This window comes from Mirounga leonina, unplaced genomic scaffold (assembly GCF_011800145.1).
Source record: "Mirounga leonina isolate KUSES-001 unplaced genomic scaffold, KU_Mleo_1.0 Mir_101283, whole genome shotgun sequence".
NCBI lineage: Eukaryota > Metazoa > Chordata > Mammalia > Carnivora > Phocidae > Mirounga > Mirounga leonina.
This window is the reverse complement of record NW_023270096.1, coordinates 808,309-833,160: the sequence shown is the minus strand read 5'-3', so window position 1 is coordinate 833,160 and position 24,852 is coordinate 808,309. Positions and strand designations below refer to the sequence as shown.

The window sequence follows — 24,852 nt, the reverse complement described above, 5'->3', positions numbered from 1 at the left end:
TGCCACCTTAGGCCATGCAGCTGAGCTTCAGTTTTCTCATCTGTAAATTAATTAGAACAAAACTAGCTTCACAGAATTAAGGAGATGATTTTATTCAGGTTATAGCCATAGGGAGACTGCTTAAAGAAAAGAAAGGAAAGTTTTATAGAGGCAGGTGAACAAAGGAGTCATCATCAGTCTTATGGGAGCCATGAGAAAGTATGGGTAGGGTCTTATCTCAGAATATGCCAGGACAATGTGGTCCTTTACAATTAGCTGTTTTTTTGGAACTCAAACGGGTGGGGGAGTTTTCTCAACTGTGGCTACATTCTTGGACCCTAGGGCTCAGATAAAGTTCAATGTTGTCAAGCATTTAGCACAGGACCTGGAGCATGGTAGGCATTCAACAAGCATTTCTTTCTTTTCCTTTCTCCGGTAGAAGGATGTAAAAAGTAGTGTGGGGTCCACAGATGGGCCTGACAGATTTACTTTGCTTGGGAAAATTGGATTTGACAAAAGATCCTGAATTTTAAAGGATAAATGGTGTTTTGCCAGAAAGAGGGAAAAAATGAAAGCTTTCTGGATAGGCTAAAATAATAGAGAAGGGCATAAAGGCTTACAAGAGACATATTCAGAGACCAGCTGTAACTTCAATGTGTTACAAAGAATAGTTGGACATGAGGTTGTTTTGAGCCAAATTGTAAAAACCCATGGAAAGCCATTTAATGCTTACTGTTTCAGGAAAACAATCCAAGAATGTATGACTCTATCAAGATGAGGTTCCATTTTATGAGACTGGCTGTGTAAGTGATGGAAGCAGGGAGACCAGTTAGGAGATGATCTAGAGAGGACCAAAGTTTGACCTAGAGCAGTGGCCATGAGGATGTCATGAGAAGACTTATTAAAAAGACAGTAAATAGAATTTACTAGACAGATTATCTAGTTATGGGGAGGGGTAGCATGCAGGTGAGGGAGAAGGTGGAATAGTAGAGGATGATAATGTTAATAACAAATAGACTAATATTTTTAGTGCTTACAATGTGTCCTGCACTGTCCTAAGAGCGCTACACTTATCTCTTTTAATCCACACAGTTCTGTGAGGTAAGTGTTTTTCTCCCCTCCATTTTCAAATGAAGAAAATGAGGCATGAAGAAGTTAAATACCTTGCTGAAGTTTTCACAGATAGTAAGTGGTAAATAAGCCAGAACTCACTCCCAAGCTGTCTGAGTGCAAAGATTGAAGCTTGGATGACTATGTGCATACTGCTGCCATTTACTAGGATCAAAAGATATAGGATGGGGGTCAAATTTATGGTGAAAGTATTTGTTTTGGACAGGTTGATATGAAGTGCAGCAGACAGTTGATTAAATGGATTTTGAGCTCCAGGAAGAGATAGGACCAGAGCCGGAGCCTTGAAGGGTATCAACATATAGATATATGCTCATTAGGGGTCTCAGATGGCCTTAGATGAATGGGATGTACAAAAGTAGGGGTGGGGATTTAGAAAGAGGGTGATGGTGAAACAAGGGGAAGCAGTAGCTTGAAGACAAATTTGATCAACCTAAAGATTTCATAGGCAATGACTTAGACTGGGAGAGTGCTTGTTTAATTCAAGCCCATTGGTACAGCTGGAGGGGTCCTGCAGCACCACATGCCTAGGGATTTTTAGGATTCTTGAACATGTGACAGGATGGATTCCACAGTACCTGTGGTAGGTTGAAAAAGAACCCCCCCCCCCCCCCCCCCGCTCAGCAAAAGACATCTAATCCCTGGAACCTGTGACTGTTACTTTCTATGGTAAAATAAATAAATAAAATGGAAAAATACTACTTTATGTATAAATAATTTTTTTAAAAAATTTAAAGATTTTATTTATTATTTGAGAGAGAGGGGGAGCGCATAAGAGAGGTGAAGGGCAGAGGGAGAAGTCAACTCCTCATTGAGCAGGGAGCCCGATGCAAGCTCAATCCTGGGACTCCGAGATCATGACCTCAGCCAAAGGCAGATGTCTAACCGACTGATCCACCAAAGTGCCCCTAAATTTAAAATTTTAAATAAATACATTTAAATTTTTAGTTATAAATATAATTACATTAAAGATCTTGAAATGGGGAGATTATCAGGGATTATCCAGATTGGCCCTGAATGTGATCACAAGTAGTAGGAGATCTTATACATACAAAGAAAAGGTGAAGTGAAGACAGAGTAGAGAGGCAATTGAAGATGCTGGCCTGGAAGATTAGAGTGATGTGCCTACAACCCATGAAATTCCAGGAGCCACCAGAAGCTGGAAAAGACTAGAAATGGACTCTCCTTTAGAGCAGCCAAATAATATCAGCCAAATAACACTGATTTCAGACTTTTGACTTCCAGACCTGTGAGATAATAAATTTCTGTTGTTTTAAGCCACAAATTTTGGGGGAATTTGTTACAGCAACCACAAGAAACCACAAGAAACTAATATAGTGTCTCCTCAAAGCTATCACCACTTAACACAATTTTTGACACAGTAATCCCTAATTATCAACAGGTATCAGGCCTCATTTGTCACATATTAGACATGGTGCTCTTGTTATGTACTTTGGTCAAGTTTTCTTGTAACACATGGAATAGGGAGACCTTCAGCTTCATCGGAATGAAAGGGGAAGGATATGGGTCTTTACAGAAGAGCACTATCCAAAATTAGACTCTAAGCCCCCAGAATGTTCACAAATGATTCCTTCAGACCTGGCACCTCCTCTGACTGGATTAGATCTTAGGGAGTCACAAAAGCCATCTCCCTGTCTTTGACTGAATGCAGCCAAGATCCTGAAGGTTAAAGGGTATCTAGTTTGGGGCAGATAACTGGCCTACTGGTTGGCATGGCTACTTAGGACAGAGTAACTGTCATTCAAGAATCATGAGAATACTACATCTTAGGGGAAAATGGCTGGAGAAAGAAGCACATATGGAAAATGGATCGGAATTTGTTGCTATAAATTGAAAAGGAGTTACAGAAATGTTGGTAAGATTGCTATCAACAGCAGAGAAAAACAATTATCATATGGCTTCAGTCAGATGTGGAACATAAGGAATAGTGCAGAGGACCTCAGGGGAAGGGAGGGAAAACTGAAGGGGAAGAAATCAGAGAGGGAGACAAACCATGAGAGACTCTGGACTCCGGGAAACAAGTTGAAGGTTACAGAAGAGAGGGGGGTGGGGAGATGGGGTAACCGGGTGATGGGCATTAAGGAGGGCACGTGTTGTGATGAGTGTTGTTCTAAGCAACTAATGAATCACTGAACACTACATCAAAAACTGATATGCTGGCTAAGTGAACATAATAATGAAAAAAAAAAAAGATTGCTATCAACAGTTCTCTCTCAAGTGTTAAGACTGGAAAATAACTTCTGTGAGAAGGATTGGTATGGAACTCTGAAAAATCTAGCCAACCTGTAAAATCAGAAGCGCTTCAGAAAATTCTCCCCCTGACAACTCCAGAATCCTAAGGAATTATGCAGAAAAGCTAAGTATACCCATGTAGATGTTGAAAACAACATAGCAGTGGATTGCTGAAAAAGTAAAATCCTACAATTTACAGATATGGAAGAGAACCTAGAGATCACCCAGTCCAAGCCCCTCATGGTACAGATGTGAAAAACCAGCAGATTTTTCAATCCAACTTTAAATATTTCAATATTTGCTCTGTAGTCTTGCTTCAGTGTCCACAGTGTTTTTCTGGGTCAGGTGCTGATTCATGGCAATGAAAACATAAACGCATTCTCGGTACACAGGACAATCACGATGCCTCCCCTGCCCACCAAAGGGCGCAAAGTGAAATTCCTCCCACAGTTGAGACACATCCTCCTCGGAGTCTGGGTCTGGGACAGACGCACGTAAGCAACCAGGAAATTAGCGGAACCTTGAGGCTGAACACTTGCTGCTCGCACGGTTGCTTTAAGAAAAGAACACTTCCGGCTGGCGAGGCCTTGCCTCTAATTTGTGGTTAGGGTGGCCCCCAGGTCTCGCGTTCCGATTTGCCTCGCTAACTCAGAGAGGCGGGCTTGCGTCCGGGTCACGCTCTCCCATTGGCTACTAGCACCGCGGCCGTTTGGAGTGAAGGTAGCACGTTGAACTGAAAGCTGTTGGGAGTGCTGCGACACAAGGCCTGCAGTCAAGCCCAGTGTCCGGTGGGAATCCGGGCCCCGGGCAGGTGTAGATCACCAAGGGATGGATCGCGTGTGGAGTGCGTGGTGCGGCAAGTGCGTCAAAGAGAAAGGGTCGCCTCCGCTTTGGGCCCAGCGCATCGTGGTTGCCTGGCTCAGTAGGGCCGAGTGGGATCAGGTGACGGTGTATCTGTTTTGTGACGACCATAAATTGCAGCGGTACGCCCTGAACCGCATCACCGTGTGGAGGAGTAGGTAAGGCTGCAGGCTCAGCCCTCCTTCTTCCGTGCTGGTGGCGCCTCTTCCTTGGTAGGGTTCCTCTTAGAAGGCCCTATTCTGCAGTCTTCTAAATGCCTAAGGTCCTTATGAGTGGTTTGGGCGTTGCCCCTTTCCGAAGAGCCTGGGAGAAAGTCACAGCCAAGCTTTTGTACTAATCCCGTGTGCGGAAAGGAAGGGGGTGTGCCACAACCACCCTTTTGTTAAATCTTCGAGCCTTCTGTTTTGGGGAAGGTGCTGAAGGTACCAGTGTGGCTGAGCCAGGGCTTAAGGAGTAGGTAGGTTAACAGCCGAGGGTGGATTTCTGAGTCGAATTGGGCTGGGGGGAGGGGGGAGGCGGTGCTTGCTAGCAAAACCGTGTTTGAACGGGGCACCTCAGTCCAGTTGGTAAGATTGAGTTGTGAGCAAAGGATGAAGTCTTCTCTAGCCGAATGAAGGTTTTAGAGTGAAAGAAAGGGGTGTGTTTACACTTAATTGTTGGTTGATTGCTTTGCTGTTAGGTGTCCTTTGTAAACCTTAGCGGGCCTCTCACACACACCCTGCATACAATTGGATCCCAGGGACACTATCTTCCCACTTTGATTTGTGTCCTGTCATGCACTCTTGAGCCAGTTATGTAATTGGAATAATTTACAGCGATCTATGTTCTGAGGTGGAGGGTGGACCAGGGTAAGGGACCTTTATGATGGTGCTGGACTGTGGCTCTTTAGGTTAGGCAACGAACTCCCCCTGGCAGTGGCTTCTACTGCTGACCTGGTACGCTGTAAGCTCATGGATGTAACTGGTGGCTTGGGCCCTGATGAACTTAGACTTCTCTATGGCATGGCGTTGGTCAGGTAAGACCTACATGGGTAAGGGTGGGGGTGGGTTGAGGGATGGGGGGTGGGGGTAGCCACTGGATAAGCAAAGCTTGGCTTTAGGTGCTACCTGAAGCAAAAAGCCCCATGTGTCCCCCATGTGTCCCTCTGTATGGGTCACACTGTGATTGTTTGATTTGACAGCTTTTGGTACCCCCTGTCAACACACATTCCACTTTTTTTCTTTTTCCTGAGAGCCTTCTCTCTTCCATTTTTCTTCTCTTTCTGGAATGTGGGGTGGGGGTGATTTACACCAAGTGATCTCAGTGTATCTCTTCCAGCTTTGATAATTTGATTTTTTTTCCTTCGCCTTTAACTCTTTACCCAGAACTTTTCTGAATGGTATGATGTCCTTGGCCATGACTTAACGTGGATTTTTCAACCCTTCTCCCATCCATACATAGCACCATCATTTCCCCTTTCTGTCCTTGAACACTGAAAGGTTGCTGAGTTGAAGTGGGCACATGGGCTGGGAGTTCCTGATTAACAAAGTGATTTAGAGTGGTTCTAGCTGTTTCATACATATCAGGGAAAAGGCTGCCGCTGAATTTTTCATCTGTCAAAATCTGCTCATCTCATACTGTTTACTTTGTGTGCCTTGAGGTTCTCCCTAGCTCTTCTTACCTTCTCCATCATTTAGGTGGGCTCTCCATATCATTTGATGTAGGTAATTTTTTGTTTTAGCATTTATAACATATGATCTAGCACAGTATATTTTATTATGTCATGATTATTTATTCTAGACTGACCTCTTCAAGGCCAGAGCAGTGTCTTCTTCATCTGTATGGCTTCAGTACAGGGCAGACATCCCTGTGCTGGCTGATACCAATCATAAGAAGAGGACAGAACAGTTAGTGGAAAGGTAGAAATGCAGGGTGTCAGTAACTCAGCAAGGTATTTTGAAGCCGCACTGGTTTGAGTAAAACAGTTCCTTGGGCTATGCCACTTATTTCTTCCCCAACCCCAGGTTTGTGAATCTTATCTCAGAGAGGAAGACAAAGTTTGTCAAGCTCCCTCTCAAGTTCCTGGCTCAGGAGGTATGTATGACAAAATGGCCTTGCTCAATTCTCTCTCCCCAGGAGGGCTCACTAAATGGGGCATGGGGTGATATGGGCACACAGTCAGACTAGCTCATCCCACCACTATCAGCCAAGCCCAGCAAGAACCCCAGAGCCTCCGCCTCCAGCTTGAAAGAAGCAGACTTGCTCCCTTGCTCATGGCTGCTGTCTTCAGTGGCTTGGCCTGTCCAGTTTGTTGGGAGTGGGCCCTTGAAGCTGAGGCACTGGAATGCTCCACTGGGTGAGGGCAGGAAAGAGGTGGCAGTCACAGCACCTGCTTTCTGGGAGCTGACAGTCTGAGGGAGGAGACAAGCTCAGCCGAGCAGCATGAAAATGCCTGACATTCCTGCCCTGAGTGAGTATGTGAGGTGTGTAGAAGCCCAGAGGGCAGGCAGGTTCTCAGCCATCAAGAGAAGCTTCCTGAAAAAGGGTGTGGGAGGGAGGGAGGAAGGATAAAGGGTACCTGGGAATTGGGACTCATAGACAGGGCAGAGGAAGGCTGGAGGTGATTATTAATGCTCATTCACAGGAATCTTTGTTGGAAGAGGGTGGTTGGTGGTTGGAGGAGGTAGCTATCTTTTCTGATTTTTCAGATCACCTCCACAGAGCAGTAAAAAGAATAAGACCTTGTTTCTAATCTTGGCTCTGCCTCTAAATCTGGAACCGCCTCAGGACCTCAATATTTTTATCTGTAAAATGTGGGGAGGCCAAGCTAATTCATCTCTGTGGTCCCTTCCAGCTTTAATATTTTCTAATTTCTGTACTCACCCCATCCCTCACAATCAGGTAAACATTCCGGATTGGATTGTTGAACTTCGCCATGAGTTGACCCACAAGAAAATGCCCCATATAAATGACTGCCGCAGAGGTGAGTCTTCAGGGAGTATACCTATCATAGTTAAGCCCAGGGGCCTGGGCTGGGTGGCACTGTGGGGAGAGGGAGAGGAAGGAGGATCTCTCACTGGTGTCAGAGCCAGAACTAGGTTGAGGTAAGTGAGGCATTTGTCTTGGGCACAAATGTTAAGAGGGTGTCAAAAGCTCAGGAATCAAGATAAGTAACATTTTGATATGGAAAAACCCACAGTGAACAAAATGCCAAAATTTTAAATAAAGGCAGGATTATTAGTGATTTCTCCTTTCGCTTCAGGCTCCAATATGGCTTGGCAGGACACTGTTTTAATCTCTTGGTTACTACATTTTTTGGCATCCCCTTAAATTTCATACCTAAAGAGGTGAATGGGGGGGTAGGCTGAGAGGTATGAGCCATCAAGTGTCATGAACCCAGGAATTCTTTAGACACCCCATCCCAATTGATTCAGCCTAGTCCTTTCATGTTGGGGAAACTGAGATCTAGAAAAGGGAAGAGACTTGGCCAAGGCCATGTAACTAGCTAGTGGGCCTGGGTCCCTATTCTTCACTTGCCAGCTCTGTGTTATTTTTGGCATCCCATCTCTAATACTGGTATTAGTTTCTTCTAGGAAAGGTGCTGGTGAGCAGAAGAAAGCAAAGAACAGAGAGATAACCCAGAGCAAGAGGGGCTACTTCCAGATACTGGAGATTTGTGCCTTCTTGGAGCCAAGCCTCTTCCCTGGGGTCTTCCCATAATGCTTATAAGAGGAGGCTAGGGGCCTGCTAGGAGCTGTTTGCCTGTGGCTACTCCTATGACACTGCCTTCCTTCCTTTCCTCCTTTAGGCTGTTACTTTGTTCTGAATTGGCTCCAGAAGACCTACTGGTGCCGCCAACTGGAGAACAGCCTGAGAGAGACCTGGGAGCTGGAGGAGGATAGGGAAGAGACAGATGAAGAAGACCCAGAGGAAGATAAAAATATTGTTGTTGATGACATCACAGAACAGAGACCAGAGCCTAAGGATAAAGGGAAAGGTGCAGAACTGGATATCAGGGTTGATGGAGACAGTGAAGGCAACAAAGAGGTTGATTCACATTTGAAAAAGGCTCTGAGACATAAAGAGCTATATGGTAGGTGTCCTTGGGTGGGAGGGGGGCATAGAGGGGCCCATGAGTCTGGAAGACTCAGACTTAGGGTTAACACTGGTTATTTCCCTGCCTCAGAATTTCCTCTGGGGTTGTGGTGAGTTTTAGCTTAAAACAGTTACTGTCACAAACCATTTCCCTTGAGCCCTGTGAAGTAGGAGAGGCAAGAATTCTAGTTCCTAATTTACAACTCAAGAAATGAGGTGAGAGGGACTCAGAATCCCATGAGGAGCAAAGGGCTGGGCTGCCCTATCTGTTTCCATATTCTGTTTTCAGAAAGAGCCCGAGAACTGCTGGTATTATACGAAGAGGAGCAGTTTAAGGTAAGAAAGCGCCCTTGACTTTGTGTATTTTCACTTGCCCCAGCCATTTCTTCCCTCTTGCCAGCTTCCTGAGAGAAGTCCTGAGAAGGAATTTGAAAGAAAAGTGGCAGAGCTTGAGGGAGCTTCTCGGAAAGAGAGGGGGGATCTAGGAAGGAGACAAGAGAAGCAGAATCCAGTTGGCTGATCCTCCACACCGATGGAAGAGAGCAGATGATGGAAGTCTGTGGATAATCTGCCCCACTGGGTGGTAGGGAACAACTGGTCATAGGTGGTTGCATAGTCCTGCAATACTGCAGCTGATAAGCAGAGGGCACCCAGGAACTTTCCTAGATCAGGTGAGCTTGAGGGGTGCTCCCTTAGCAGGAAGGGAGGTAGCCTAGAAACCATTCAGCTTAACTCTTCCTTTTCACAGATGAAGAAATAAATTGAAACCACAGATGAGTGAAGGGACTAGCCCCAGGTCACATACGCAATTAGTGATAGAACCAGAATTAGAATCTCGGTCTCCTGATTCCCTTTCTTCCGTAACCCATTGCTTCCCCTCATTCCTGGGCCCAAGGGTCTCTGGCCCAATTCCAACAAAATGCCCTCACTGGACATCTCAGTATTGGAGTATCTGGTGATTGGGAGCCACAGGGAATTCAAGGTGGGGAGGGAGGAGGAAGAAAAGAAAGTCTGGCATTTGAAGGTCAGGATATTTTAAAATGTGGGGCCAGTAGGGGAGTTGTGGGCCCGCCCCTGCATGCCCTGCTTATCCCATGGAGGGAGGTGCTGAGAGGTCCTATGGGAAGGAATCCTTGAAGGGTGGGAGAGGGTTGCTTGGCTGAATCAGGGTTCTGATGGTAACTTCTTTGCTGGCAGGTGCTGGAGAAATTTAGGCATTTACCTCAGGCTGTTAAGGCATGGAACAACCTGTCTCCACCTGTAGAATGCATCCTGGCAGAGCTCAAGGGCATTACATGTGAGAACAGGTGTGTAACTAGGTAATCAGGGGCTGTCTACTCTAGCAGCCTCACAGAACTAGGCTTCCATATCCCAGCTGGTCCACCTCTGCTGTAAGGAAATCTTAAGGATAATCCTGATCCCCTGAGGGGTGATCCAAATTCTGCATGACCCTCTTCCCCTGGCCCTGCCAGCTACCAAGTGGTGATTGCCTACTCTGAATCACTAAAATGGCCAGAGACACGAATGTCTACGGTCATCAGTCCCCTGGCCAACTTTGTTCCTCTCTGTCCAGTGGTATGGAGCGCTCTGGGCAAGTAGGAAAAGCCCTTCATCCTTACCACTTCACTGTCTAGCCTTTGTCCAAGTTTGAGGTAAAAGATATGGGGAGCACTGCTGTTCTTTTGAACTGCAAGTGGGGAGTAGTTGTGTCTTTTGTATGGTCGTGGTTGGGGGAACACAGGAGAAGCTTTCCCAGGGTCTGGCTCTTTGAAAGAGTAAGTCCCTCCCTGCTCAGTGTGGCCATGAGCCTTCTTCCCGCCCCCCACCCTCCAAATAGTGCTCTGTTCAATCTAGTGCAGACAATATCTATCCTTTCCTCTCCTCCCTAGCTCTTGGGTCTTGGTACCTAAATTCAGCTGGAAAGGGCTTTGAGGAACCTTCCGCTAAGAACCTATGGAGGCATTGCTAGACCTTCCAAACTAGGGAGAGGTTGGAAGGAATCTGGGATCGAGTAGAGAGTATTAGGAAGGTCATATAGGTGACGGGGTGGGCCTGGCTGGGAGCCTACAGTGCAGGTTGGGATTGCCCCTTGAGTCTTCTTCATTCCCAGGATACTACTAATTCCAAAACTGTTTTTATCAGTGTCTGCCCATCCTAGGCATCTTCGCAACCTTCAGCAAAGGCCACCTCAGCAGCTGGGATAACTGTCCCTGTACCTCTGTACAGTAGTGTCTGCCCGGTTATGCTGAGCAGGCAGCTGGCTGCTTTAAGTGCTCTTCCTGGATACTGACCTGAGGAGATGGGAGATGGATGAAGGACAACTGTTTCCACCTCAGACCTGGTGGAGGGAGGGATCTAAGCATGAAGGCATGATCTGACAGTGCCTCTGGCCATTGAGATACCTTGGGAGCTCATGTTCCCCCTCTAGGCCTGGTCAGCTAGGGGAGCCTCTCTTGAGGGGAACTGCTAGATCTGGAGAAGACCCGCTGACTGTAATTGGTTTCAGTTTGAGCTACATGGGATGAGGGATTACCCTGATAGCCTATGCTTTCAACCCCTGTAACTTAGACCTGGGTTCTTGGGGTCCCTAGGAATAAGGATTATATTTGCTCCAGCAATTAAGTCCCCAAAGTTTCTGCTTCTAGGATTTGAAAGAGGGTAACTAGGGAGGAGGGGAGGGGTAAGAGACTGGAGGACTGTCAAGCAAAAAGACTGAGTAGTAGCTAAAGTCTAAAAGCCCTTGACCCTGTGATCCTAGGCATTACCTCCTCTGTGGGCCTGGGACCTTTCTCCATCTGTGCTTTCAGGCTTGTTTCAGCCGCTACCACCCTCATTATGGGCCTTAGATCAGCATGTGCTTGGTAAATGCTTGTTCAAAACCCACTGATCCCAGTCTCTGGCCCAGCCTCTGCTTGAGAAGGCTGAGGCCTGAGATCCAATTGTCAGCTGCCTTCGTTTCCCATGCTGCTTTGCTCACTTGAGCCAGAGGCATAAGCTGCCTTGGGAGTGGGTAAGGGAGTAGAAGAGGGTCTTCTGTCTGCTCAGTTGGCTTAATTAAGTGTCCTCTTGCTCCAGGGAGGCTGTGTTGGATGCTTTTCTAGATGATGGCTTTCTCATCCCCACATTTGAGCAGTTGGCAGCTTTGCAGATAGACTATGAAGGTATGATCCTGGGGGCTCACTTCAGTCTTAGAGTACTGTGTTTCCTGGGCAAGAACACCAGGGGTGAGCTGGGTGGCCCAGGACTGGGAGGCAAGGGCTGTTTCCTGCCATTCCATAGCCTCTGGAAGCCTGTCTCAGCTGAGCAGAACAGGTAGCCCCACTGTTACTCAGTTGCTGGGCTATTCTCAGGTGGCCTGGAATTGGGTGGGCTGGGGTGTGGGGGTGTCTTAATGCCATTATTGTGCTATGTTAATTGTGATTTAGCCACTTTCTAGAAAGCTAGAACAGCAGAACTGGAAGGGCCTTGTGAGGTCATCTAGTTCAACATCCTCATGTTACAGATGGGCAGACTGAGGTCCAGAGAGGGGAAGGTACTGACCCAAAGTTACACAGTGAGTTATTGACAAAGCTGAAGCTAGAACCAGAGCTTTCTTTTTTTTTCTTTTTTTTTTTTTTTTAATACTTTGTTTTGAGTTCTTTGGTTGTCAGATACTAACTGGTTTCTCTCCTCGCTGTTCTGCTCTTCTCTTTCTGTTCTGTGGTGGCAACTCTGTTGTTGGTGGGCCCCCCCTCCTCCCTCCCTCTCTCTTCCCCTTCCTCCCCACCTTCTGTTCCCCTTTCCTTTACTTCTTTCCTCCCTCTCTTTTTCCCTTTCCTCCATCCTTGTCTCCCATGGGCCCCTGCCTCCCCTTTTCCATCAACCTGTATCCCTCACAAACCAGAAAACGTGGACCTGAATGACATCCTGGTGCCAAAGCCGTTCTCTCAATTCTGGCAGCCTCTGCTCAGGGGCCTGCACTCCCAGGCCTTCACGCAGGCCCTGCTGGAGAGGATGCTCTCCGAGCTGCCAGCCTTGGGGGACAGCGGGATCCGGCCCACCTACATCCTCAGATGGACCATTGAACTGATTGTGGCTAACACCAAGACTGGTGAGGGAGACTAGCCCTAGCCTCAGGGCCTAACACAGCCCAGGCAGGAGCATCTGCCTCTGTCCTCAGCTCTCAGCTGAATAGCACCAGGCAGACATGTCCCTTGTTAAAGATTTAGGCTTGCCCAGGAGGACCCCGCAGCAGCAGTGGACAAATCTACGTTTTCTTTTCTTTTTTCTCTGAGCCAAGTAAACTGGTCTGGGATAAAAGGGCCTAAATGCTTGAGCAAATGGGAGGTATAGAGTGGGGAGTCTGGAGGAGTGGGGAGGGACAGAGCCAATCTTTTAAAGGTACAAGGTTGGGTGGGAGGCTTATTGGTTCCTTTTCCTCAGACCCTCTCTTGTCTCTCAGGACGGAATGCCCGCCGATTTTCTGCAAGCCAGTGGGAAGCGAGAAGGAGCTGGAGGCTGTTCAACTGCTCTGCCTCCCTTGACTGGCCCCGGGTGGTTGAGTCCTGCTTGGGCTCACCTTGCTGGGCCAGCTCCCAACTCCTTCAGCTGTAAGTCCCTTGAATTCCATCTGGTAAGAGGGTGAGGCTCCACAGGCCTCAGGGCCACACAGCCTTAGAGTGGTAGAGTGGTAGAGTTGGGCCTTTGTAAGGACTCTGAGTCCCATTTCCCTCCTACTAACAGATGGGAGAACTGAGTCCAGTATGAGAATGAATGAGACAATTCCCTCCCACCCCCAGAGTGCTTAGCACAGTGGCCTGTACAAAGTAAGTGCACAGTAAATGGTAGCTGCTGTTTATTATTGAACCCAGTCTTCTGACTCTGAGCCCAGTACTATCTCCTTTGTTATCTTCCCAAAGTGTACCTCTCCTAGGTGCTCACCAACCTTTCATGACTTCCTATTGCCATTCTGATGCAGCCTAGGCTTTTTGTCCTTACATTCAAAAATCTTTCTGATTCTCCCACAACCTATCATGGTAACCATGCCTCCTGTGATTCCCCTTTACCCAGTCTACCCTGGGTGCTGTAGTCAAACTGAATATTGCACTGGTTCCTGTAAATACCTGTGGTTGTCTCCCTTTCCTTTCCTCTGTCATATTCTGACCACTTCCCTCATACTCGTGGAAGCCCTTAGCATGCAATTCTCTTCCTGCTTTCTGGAGCAATATCTGTCTCATTCGAGTGATCCATCTGATACTCTTCACCTCCTCAACTCCAGTGACTTTCATTTTCCACTACACTCTGCAACCCATTTCCATCACTCAGAGCTGCTCCACCTCTGAAACCTGACATCCCAGCATCCCACTCAGTGACCATAACCTCTTGTCCTTCCATTTCTCACCCTTGCATCCCATGATGTTAGCTCTTTGCCTGCATCCAGACCTCCATCCCTCCATTTCCCATCTCCCTTAACTTTGCTTCCCCTCCGTCCTGTCTGTGGTTGATCACTTCAACCGCTCACTGTCAGGACCCTCAGCTCTGCCCCTCCTTTGGCGTTTCTGACTTGCAAACCCCTTAGCTGGGATTGATCCTCCCCACTCTGCTTCCCCCACTCCTTAGCCCGGGTAGCTGAGCTCTGCTGGAGAAAACCACATAGCACTGCGGATTGCTGGCACTACAGAGGTACGATTTTTAATCTCAGGCCAGGCCTCAGTTCTGCTTGTCTGGACTTTTTACTTGTTTTCTGCCCACTTTGTCTCCTGTTCCCTGACTTTTCTAAGCCCTTACCACTCACCTCAAGCCCCTCCCCCTCTCCCATTTCACCCTAGCTTTCTCGAGCATCCCGCAGGGCCCCCTCGACCTGAGGTCCAGCCCTCGTGAACTGATCTGCGGCAGCACTCAGCCATCTCGCCAGTCTCAGGATGAGGTGGCCTTGCCCCACCTCAAAGCCTGCTCCTCCACCTGTGCTCTGGAGCCACCTCAGCTGGGGTGGCTCACTGGGGCCTCAACCCTGCCTCTCACTTGCTCTGCTGACTCTTGTTCTTCAACTTAGGAATGTGCCTCAGTTTTCTTTTTCATCTTAAAACAACAATAACAAGCAAAATCTCCTTTGACCCTGCATCCCTGTGTTGGGTAATCAGCAGCATATCAATCCTCTCCCCACCGCCACCACCATCAAAACATCTCAAAAGAGTAGTCTACACTCAACAACCTTGATTTCCTCACTACCCTCTTATTCCTCAACCTACTGCAGTTTGGCATTTACCCCCAAAACTGTTTGACCTCCTAAGTACCCAATCCAGTGAGCCCTTGTCCGTTGCTGTGTCTGCTGCATTAATGGCTCTTTACCACTCTCTCCTTGAAATGCCTGTGCTTTTTTCCCAGTTCCTATAAAGTGGCAAGTCCCAAATCTCTTTATCTATCCCAGGCCTCTCCCCTAAGATTTAGCCTCCTATATTTGACTGTATGTCAGACATCTCCCTGTGGATGGCCCACAGATACTTTACTGTGACCAAAAGAGAATTGGTCATCTTATTCTCAACCCCAGTCCCAAAGTGATCTTCCTCTTTTGCTCCCTATCTCAGTTGGTGGTATCACTATCTATGCTGTTATGTTGACTCAAGCATTTCCCAAATCTGAGATTTTGTGTTGCCATGTCTACTTCCCATAGTGTCTCCTCCCTCTATCAGACTTAAGCTTTTCAAAGGTAAGGGCTCTATGTTAGCCATCTGTGCTCTAAACCACCACACAAATCCAGGCCCTAAACAGACCTCAGTAAACGTTGTTGAACTAAATAAAGTATATTCTGCTATCTCATGGCCAGCAGTGCTCTCTTTGGTGGGAGCTAAATTTGTGCTTGGGGACTGAATGAAGTGGGAGTCTGGATACCAAGACCCTCTTAGTCCCCTGATCCCTTCAGAGTCAGAAAGTCATTCTTGAACCCTGATGGCATTTGGAGCATGGTAGTAGTTTATAAGGGGAAAAAAAATCAGCTTTGTAGAGAAAGTAAGCCAGGGCAAGACCTCCAGCAGATGGAACTGAACCAAACAGCCAAATTCTCCAGATGTGTATGCTCTAGACTAGAAGTGATACAGATGGGTGGGAAACTGGGAGGGGAGAACCAAAAAAACTTGGAGGGGTCAGGAAAGCATGACAGGACATTTGAGCGACTCCAGGAGAATAAACGAAGTTTCAAAGTCTAGAAAGACCATGGTATGTGAATGTAATGGGGGGAGGGAGTGAAAAGAGCAGCATGGAGAGGTTTGGATAGGTGGCCTTCAAGGTACTTTCCAATCCTAAGTGCCTGCAGAGTGGAAGCTGCTGGTCTTGGAGAAGTCTGCACCACAGAGATCTTCTCCCAATCCAAGCATACCAGAGGGATGCGACACATACCAGCAGTAACAGCGGCTTACTTGGGTACGACTCCTTGTGCACAGATACTGCTTTGCCCAGATAATCAGTGAATCTAGAGTCCTACTCACCCCCGTTACACAGATTGAGACACAGGATCATCCTAGGTATTATGCTGTAAGTCAGTGGCAGTCTGCAAGTCAGAGCTAGAGGCAGCATCCCAGATACCCTGTCCTTACTCCTGTGCTCTTTCTATAATGTTCCATTAGATTGCATGATTGTGAAAAGCATGTATTATTAGGCACATAAAGAACCTGGCTTTGTTTTCTCCAGAAGAAAAAATAAAAGATACCACTGGCAGTTAATTCTCTCAGGCATGGTGCTGTGCTTTTTGTAGAAGTAATTTTATTTGACACAGCAGTCTTTGGAGGTAGAAGTATTCTATCCTTATTTGATAAGAAAGACATTGAAGCGCCAAGGAGTGAAGTGATTTATCCAAAAGTCACAGTTTGTTGCTGGTGGGACAGGGATTTGGGCCCAGGTTTTTTGAGTCCAAAGTCCACATTCTTCCCACAACCTGACCTATGACCAGACAAACCCGAGGAGAGATGCATTTTACGATTCGTATCACCCCTATACCTCAGTGGTCACACTAGACAGCTTGAGATCGCGGGTGCGTAATAATAAACAGTGGTGATACAGCATCTTGCCACTATCAAGTGCCTGGGAATATTTATTATTAATCATATTAATGGACCACAGTGAGAGGGAAGAGCTTCTCTCTGGCTTTTCCTCCAAAAAGCTTGGAAACTTTTCAAGAGCTTCCCCCAGCCAGCCAATACCAATTCAATTTGAGCCAGTGTCCTCTTGGAATATGAAATTAGCCCTGCAGAAGGGGCCTCCCAATAGAGTCACTAGCTCCCAGCCCTACCCCCGGTGACCAGAGACCATATGTGGCCAGACAGCCTGCTGAGCATATGGCAACCTCCATGAATGACTCACAGTTCAGTCCACAACTCAATACACCTAGAAGGAAACTATTGGTCCACTCCACCCATGCCTCTAGCAGTGACCAGATGCCTGGTTTTATATGAGGCTCTGCAAAGGGTGTACAGCCTCTTCCTCCCTAGGAGCTCTCCTTCCTATTGGCTCTGTGTCTGTTGCTGGTTTTGCTGTTAGCGCCGTCCTTTGCATGCACACTGTCATCATCTTTAATTCCCCTCTTCCTAACCCCTACCATCCGGTCATCAAGTCCTGCTCTCTGTCTTTCACAGCTTCTCTCCCCCTCATCTCCACTGTCAGTGTCCTAGGTCAACCCTCACGGGCTCCCTGGTCTCCCTGCCTCCAGGCTGCCCCATCCAGGCCACCTTCCACATGGGCACCATGGCGATCTTCAGAAATGCAGCCATCACCTGTGCTTAGAGTCGTCAGATGACCTCCTCTGCCCAACGCACACACTTAACCTTTGCAGCCTTCTCTTCCTCCCACAGCTCCCCAGCACAGCCCTTCCCCTGGAGCCAGGCTACTCCCACTACATGTACACAGTATACTGTGCTCACTCTTGTCTCTGCACAAAGCCTTCCCTTGATCTCCCCTGCCCTCCTTGTACTCTGCCTCTCCCCAGCTCCTGTAGTGCCCAAGGTCCACAGGGCTCATCTGGCTTCCCTCCCACATCTTGCTTTGTCTTGTCAACTGCTGTTTTTTTTTTTTTTTTCCTTTTCCTCCATTCAGGCTGGGCTATAATTGCTCCTGGAAAGGGATCACATTTTGTGTTCCATGCAGAAGAAGCCCAACACACTTCCAGGCATATCTTTGGAGCTCGACAAATTGCTCAGCTAGGCCAGGGGAAGAGAGGGGTCTGCCATTCTCATGTCCAGTCCTGTTGGCCTGTTGGCTAGTTTGTGTATTTACATAGCATTTAGTATAGACGAATAGCTATCATTTATTGCATGCCCACTCGCTATATGCCAGGCACTGTGCCAGGCATTCTTTCTGAGCTATCTTACTCTTCCCAACAACCCTATATATAAGTCAGGTGCCATTATTATCCTTATTTTACTGAGAATGGAAGTGAGCCACAGAGATGAATCACAGAGCTTGTTCAGGGGCCCTGGTCCCATTTCTGTTTGCTCTTCTGCACTGCCTTTCAGAGGCAGGTCTGGAAACTCAGAGACCAAGTTCAAACCATGGAGTATTGGGGTATGAAGTGAGTTGAGATTTTGAATCTTTCTTACCCCATCCTTCCCTTTGCTCAGTGTCTTCAAAGCCATGGGACAGGTCCTTCCAGACGAGGAGCAGGAGAGACTGCTGCGCATCTGTTCCATTTATACCCAGACTGGAGAGAACAGCCTAGTACAGGAGGGCTCAGAGGCCTCCCCCATTGGGAAGTCTCCTTACACACTGGACAGCCTGTATTGGAGCCTCAAACCAGCTGGTTCCTTTGGAATTGAAGGAGAACCCCAGCAGCAGGAGGAGCAGGGTAGCCTTAATGATCTCAAGAAAGATGAAAAGGAGGAGAAAGATCTGGACGGTCAGGTGGAGGAGGAAGAGGAAAATGATGACCAGAAGTGGGAGGAGGAAGAGGAAGATGAAGATGATGAAGATGAGGAGGAGGAGCAGGAGGAGGAGGAGGAGGAAGACAGAATGGAGGTGGGGCCTTTCTCTACTGGGGAGGAGTCTCCCACTGCTGAGAATGCCAGGCTCCTGGCCCAGAAAAGAGGAGCTTTGCAGGGCTCTCCATGGCAAGTTAGCTCTGGTAAGAAGCCTGATACCCACTTTCCATCACACCAATCTTCCCTCTCCGGCTGGTTCTTGAGGCTTCCCTCCACCCTAGAGAAGAGATGGAAAGTAACAGAAGGTGGCCAGTGTGAGGCAAGCCTGGGAGGCAACCTGATGTGTAGATGACACCTGGCTTTCCTCCCCTTTGAGACAGAGTGTGTAAGCTTCAGGGCCCTAACAACTGTCCTGCTACTGGCTGCTTCATGCAGAGTGCCCCACGGGGAATGGTGTAGGTGTGGGCGCCGAGCAGCAAAATACAGAGGAGAAAGCAAGAGGTGGGTGGATATATGTGATTCTGCGTGTGTTTTCTTGCATGCAGTGATCAGGAGCAGGGAGACAAATAATAATGCTTTCTATGTATATGTGAATGTGTATGTATACATGGAGGCTGGGTGGTGATGAGACAGGATTTTGCTGTGTATATGAGAAAGGGGGAAACCAGGGGTATTAAGTTAGAGGAAGTAAAGGGAGATCAGAAGAGTGAAAATTAAGGAGTGGTGTGGTTTTTAGGTGAGTATGCAAGTTAGTGAGACAAAGTCTGGGGGGGGAAGAGAAGATGAGGTGATAGGAAAGTGGGGGTACACAAATCTCCTGAGGGATGTGTTTTGAGTGCCTCTGTTTACATTAGGGAACAGGAACCTTAAGGCAGGGAGATACTGAAGGAATGAACAGTTTGGTGTATGTCTACACACTGGAGGCAGGGGTAGATGTAGGGCACAGCCAGTATGATGAAACCTGAAAGAGGGAAGGAAAACAGCTGGGATTGGGTATGGTGTAGGGTGGGCCTGGTAGGGAACAATAGAGAGAGAGAGGGAAGGTAGCAAAGGAACTTAGGGGGAAAGGTAGAACCTTTGCCCTTGTGTGGACATGCGTGTGGAAGGGCTGGGGCATAAAGGCACTGAGTGCCAGGTGTGAGGGAGCACCTTTTATGTCTGTGTGTGGTCCTGTACGTGCTCGACATAACCAAAGCCTGGTGGCAGAGAAGTCTCTTAGGGCAAGGAGGGCTATGTTTGGGGTCTTTGTAAATATGGAATGGGAGGGGCATTGACATAGGCAGAATTGTATGTGTGTGTGAGAGAGTAGGGGCTGTGAAAGCAGTCATTGTGGAGTGGACACTGTGCATCTGTGCATAGATGCACACAGGGTCATGTTAGGTTTTTGGAAGAAGAGGCAGAGTCACTGAGACCTTGGGAGCCAGGAGGTATCTCTGAGGAGGAGAAGTAACAACAATAAGAGGTGGGGGTATATGGAAAAGTGTGAGAACAGGCAGTGAGACAGCCATCCAGAAGTAGCCCATGTGTGTCTCTGTTGTCACTGAGGGACATGTACACAGATGTCAGTCCAGAGAGGCAGGGGCTATGATGTAGACAGGGTTGGGAATGTTAGTGATGGTGGGGGGAGGATGGTCAGGTCAGTGACAGACATGGGGGATGTGGTCCCTGTGTGTGAAGGTATCTTTATAGGGCAACACAGGGCATTAAGACAGGCACAAGTTCTTCCTATAAAAGAGTCGGGGTGGGTGGTTCTATGGGTAACATGAAAAGCTAGTCCAGGGACTTTCCAGAATGCCAGGGGCATTATGACAAGGAGAATTTTTTGGGTACCAGGGAGATGGAGAAGGCCAGAAACTGGATCTACTTGGAGAAGCTCATGAAAGCTTCACTTGAAAACATTGGATGCACTGGTATAAGGATGGGAATGAGGGTTTACTATAATACTATGTAGAGGATGTTTAAGGGGTTGGACAGACAGGGTGGGAATGCCTGATACAGTTCATTCTAAAGTGGAATATCTGTGGGGGGCACGGGTGGGAGCGTAGTTTATGAAAGTGGAAAGGCTAGGATATTAGAGTCTTTTCTTCTCTCCCTTTTTTCATTGCTTCTTCTGCGTGGGCATATGCATGTACAGGGATAGTAAGATTTCCCATACATTCTTGTATGCCTATGAATGAGAGGTATAGGAGGCAGGGAGTGAAACTGGGAACATTCATTGAATGGTGGGTTCAGTCTGTGTGTTTATGTGTATATATTTAGGTGGCAGTGGGAAGTGGGTTATGCAGTAAGATGGTCCTTCCCTAGATAAGGGATGTTCTTTGTGTTTACATCTGGGGGCAATAAGACCTTGCAGGGGGAGTATAATATCTCTGAGAGAGAGTCCACCCTGAGGTGGTATGTGCGTGCGTGTGTGTGTATACCTCTCAAGGCAAGGCCACTAAGAAATGATGTGGCATTCAAACACGTTGGGAGTGGGGGTTGTGTGTAGACGTGCAGGAAATCTAGGTCATTCAGATACTCTGAGGTATCTGGGTTTGGGGATGAGGTGTGGGAATTCTGGGGCATCCAGACTCTCCAGGATATATGTGTGTGCAGAAATAGCAGAGCAGGTGAAAGGCTGAGGCAGTGATACGGCCAGGTCTGAAGAAGGTGTCCTTGTCTGTATTTATGTTGAGGACATGTCTGGGGGAGTGGGAGAAGAGCAGAGAGGAACAGATACGTTTGTAGTTGTGTGCATGGCATGTGTGGACCTGGGAGTGGGTTGTGGTGGCAAGTGTGGGTGTGTGTGAACACATGGAAGGGAAGGAGGGCAATAAAGAGTGAATAAGGGAGTATGGAAGGGGTGGAGAGTGTGAAGAGAGGAGCTCATGAGAAATGATGCAGACAGGAATGAGGCTGGACTTGCACAGAAATCCCATGCTGAGCAGGCTAATTGAGGTGGGCAGGTAGACGTTGTAAGTAGGCCTGTATACCAGCTTGATGTAAACACAAAGAACATCCCTTATCTAGGGAAGGACCATCTTACTGCATAACCCACTTCCCACTGCCACCTAAATATATACACATAAACACACAGACTGAACCCACCATTCAATGAATGTTCCCAGTTTCACTCCCTGCCTCCTATACCTCTCATTCATAGGCATACAAGAATGTATGGGAAATCTTACTGTCCCTGTACAACTAGCTAATCAGCCCACTCTTGCCTCATCCCTTTGCTCCACAGAAGATATACGATGGGATACCTTCCCCTTAGGCCTAATGCCAGGTCAGACTGAGGACCCAGCAGAGCTTATGCTGGAGAATTATGACACCATGTATCTTTTGGACCAGCCTGTGCTAGAGCAGCGGCTGGAACCCCCAACATGCAAGATTGGGTGAGTGCCATTGGCAGCAGGATTTCTTACCCCTTTCTCCGCCTCCTGCAGGAGGGAGGGAGGGAGGGAGGGAGGATGGGTGGGGGAGGTAGCTTCCCCTAGTCAGGGCCTAAATGAGTAATGTGTAAGCTCCGGTCCCTGGCTGGGCCCTTGCCAGGACTCCCAGTCCCTAGTTGTGGGGGTGGGCATTGAGGTAGCCACACAGATCTGACTTGGCACCCGTCTCAGACTGCATCCAGTTTGTGTGTGTGTGAGAGAGAGACAAAGACAGAGTGTGTATGTATATGTGCACACACATTTTGGGAGGAGAGAGTTCCATAGCTTTCCTCAGATTCTCTAAAGGGTCCACCATTCCCAAAAGGTCAAGAATGGGTGCTGTAATCCAACTTCCTCATGTTCCTAAGGAGAAAACTGAGGCCCAGAAAGGGGATGGGATTTGTCCAAAGGTGCACAGAGTAATCAGTAGGCCTCCCCGCACTGTCCAGGCATCTTGGTAGCAAGGCCTGTGCAGGGCTCCATTCTCTCCCTCGAAACTCGCCTCTGGATCACAGGCGTGGGAGCCCTTGGGTCATCAGGGAGCCAGGAACCAAGCAGCCCTTGCTGAGGGGCTCTGCTGGTAACACAAAGGAGCCCGTCCAGAGGGCCTGTACATTCCGGAATGCGGGGCCATTGTGACCGGGAGAATCCTGTGAGTACCAGAGAGACCTCTGTGGGCCCCTGAAACGGAGAGTGTATCCCTGTGCTGCCTGCCCACTCCCTGGGAGATGAGCCCCTCTTCCTCTGGACTTTCAGGGAGAGAGAGAGAGAACCCAGGGGGCCCCAACAGCAGGTCAGGGGGCAGCAGGCCCTTGGAGAGGAGACGAGACAGCTGGGGAAACCAGGTGGTCTGTAGTTGGGAGTGGGGCCCATATGTCTAAGAGACCTCCTCTCCCCTTGGGTAAGAGGATGGCTTGATGAGCATCAGGGTATCAAGTGTGGGCAGGTGGAGCTGTTAATTCCAGAAGGAAGCTGATTCGGTCCAGTTCCCACACCCCCTGCAGTAGGGAGGCTTCCTCTGCTGGAATAGGCATGCCCATCCCTGCTCCTTGTCTCAGCTCCACCCCTGACTTGGCTGTGTGGCCGGGAGCAAGTCCCTTTTCATCTCTGGGCCTCAGTTCCCTTGTCTGTAAGATGGTGGGTGATGGGAGGGAATGGGACTAGATCATCTCTAAGGGTTTTTTCAGCTGCAGTAGTGTAACCATGGATCTGCCTGAGGGGGAGGATGATGGCTTTGCTCTCAGCTGTCACCCTCATCTACCTGGAAGGACGTGCAGGAAGCAGGGGAAGCAAGAGTGTTCTGAGCAGCGCCAGGGAGGGGAAGGGCAGTCCTCTCTCTAGAGCAACCTTGCAATCCTGCGATGGGATCTGGGCCTGGTCCAGTAGCCCAGTCCTGGCCTTGGACCCCTTAACCAGCTGTTGGGGGTGGGAGGGATCCAGCCAGGGTCCTCTGGGACCCCAACATCTAGGGCCTTAGAGAAAAAGACCTGTTAAGGTGGCCACTCTCAATATCTTCCTGGGGTGGGGTGGTACGGGCCTTCCCTCCTGCCTCAACCCAAGTAGTTCTGCTTTAATCTGGTTTTATACTAGGGCTCTGAATAAAGTTTCATTCGAAAAATTGTGCTCCTTCCCTCCCCCTGTCAATTGAGGGTAAGGCAGAACTAGCCCTGGGGCCCATCTGAAGGAGTTTCTTAGATTTCCTCCATAGTCTTGGTAAAACCAGGCAGGAGGGTGGGCCCTTTCCATAGACACACATCAATCAAGCACCCTTAACCCTTCCAGAGCCTAAAGCTGCCTCTTTCCCTGACTGACCCCTCTCGCCTCTCTCCACAGCACCCTTGGCTTGAGCTGTGGCGTGGGCAGTGACAACTGCAGCAACAGTAGTAACAGCAGCAGCAACTTGGAGGGCCTTCTCTGGAACCAGGGCCAGATGCATGGACTCAAAACTGGCTTGCAGCTCTTCTGATGCCCACTCTGGTGCAAAGGGTTTATCCAGCCCTGCAGGGGCAACAGCCCATTCCCTGCCCCTGTTGCCCCCGCTGCCCCCGCTGCTCCCGCCCCCGCCAGTGCACCTGATGCTCCATGAAACAACCTGGGAGACAGCCCACTTCAGCCGTATCAGCTCAGCTTTCTGCCACAATGGAATTTTGAATATGTTCTGGGTTTTTTAAATTTTGTTTTGAAAAACAATAAACAGGCAACTGTTAGTTTTGGTGTTTGTAAGATAAGGCGGTGTGTGCTGGGGCAAACCAGTGTAGTTCTCGCTCTTTTCTGGGGGACCCGGAGAAGGCATGATCATAACAGGACTTTAAGCAGAAGCTTGGTTCTTTGGCCTCTTAGGCCCACTGCTCCTAATTCTTTTGACCACCAAGCCCCACTCATACTTTCTTCCTGATTTGAACCATTTTCACTCCTCTCAGCTGTAGAATGGGGCCAACTCACTGGGAAGCATCAGGCTCCAGAAGAGAGGTATTGCTATAGAACCCAGCCAGCATCAGGGGAATCTGCTCAGAACCTCCCTGACAGTGGGAAGACCCAGGCCTTCCTGATGTTACCTAGCAGGCTTTTGGCTCATTTCCTTGCTTATCCTCACTGGGCACTAAACAGCAATTGAAAAAAAAGAGAAACCTTTGTTCTTTTTCCACTCCTTTGGCCTAGAAAAGAGAGTGGACTTTATTGTGATAGGCTCCGAAGCTAGAGAAATATCTGATGGACTGATCAAGAGCTCCTACTCTGTGGTCACCCAATTCCGTCAGACACTCAAGAGTGCCTACTCTGCCAGCTCGGAGCTGCCAAGAGACAGGGATGAATAAATTATGTTCCTCGCAGCCCTCTGCCAGGTGAGAAAAGACAAAAGTCGCCAATCATAACCTGAAGCTCTGCAGAGGGAGTTCTAAGGGAGCTCTGCTGTGCCACAAGTTCTTTGTTTTTCTCAGGGTTGTATTTTCAGTGTGGAGGTTGAGGTCAAGTCTGGCTACAGTATTACCCATCCTCTGGGGAGAGTGATAGCTGAGCAAGAGAGTGGGCATCTCTGTAGGGCCAAGTTGGCCCCAGACAAGGAGAAGCAAAGGACAGAACTAGGCAGCATTCCAGACAAGAAGCTGACCCAAGGAGTGGGTGAGCTAAGGAATGAAGAAAGGAAGGAGAGGGCTTATGCTATGAAAATGGCAAGGAGAAATTTAGTGGAAATGTCGTGTCTGACCCTGTCAAAGGTTAACTTGAGGCTGGACCTCTAGGAAGTCCCCAACACTTCTTAAAGGATA

At 48.4% G+C, this 24,852-nt stretch overlaps 1 protein-coding gene across 7 annotated transcripts; it reads left to right on the top strand.

The window, feature by feature from the left end:
* Positions 1 to 4,057: 4,057 nt before the first annotated feature.
* On the top strand, positions 4,058 to 23,796 carry LAS1L (LAS1 like ribosome biogenesis factor). 7 transcript variants are annotated; one of them, XM_035011049.1, is made up of 15 exons: positions 4,059 to 4,379; positions 5,111 to 5,236; positions 6,225 to 6,294; positions 7,102 to 7,183; positions 8,009 to 8,293; positions 8,585 to 8,631; positions 9,493 to 9,602; positions 11,371 to 11,456; positions 11,798 to 11,848; positions 12,179 to 12,385; positions 12,737 to 12,884; positions 17,880 to 18,379; positions 21,406 to 21,553; positions 22,039 to 22,241; positions 23,423 to 23,510. In XM_035011049.1, the coding sequence occupies exons 1-14, from the start codon at positions 4,189 to 4,191 to the stop codon at positions 22,226 to 22,228; spliced, it is 2,241 nt and encodes a 746-aa protein (XP_034866940.1). In that variant the 5' UTR covers positions 4,059 to 4,188; the 3' UTR covers positions 22,229 to 22,241; positions 23,423 to 23,510. The 7 variants fall into 7 exon arrangements, with proteins under 7 accessions (XP_034867277.1, XP_034866940.1, XP_034867116.1 ...); XM_035011225.1 differs by having other exon boundaries at positions 4,060 to 4,379; positions 21,403 to 21,553; positions 22,105 to 22,241; XM_035011032.1 differs by having other exon boundaries at positions 4,060 to 4,379; positions 21,403 to 21,553.
* The last annotated feature ends 1,056 nt before the right edge of the window (positions 23,797 to 24,852 follow it).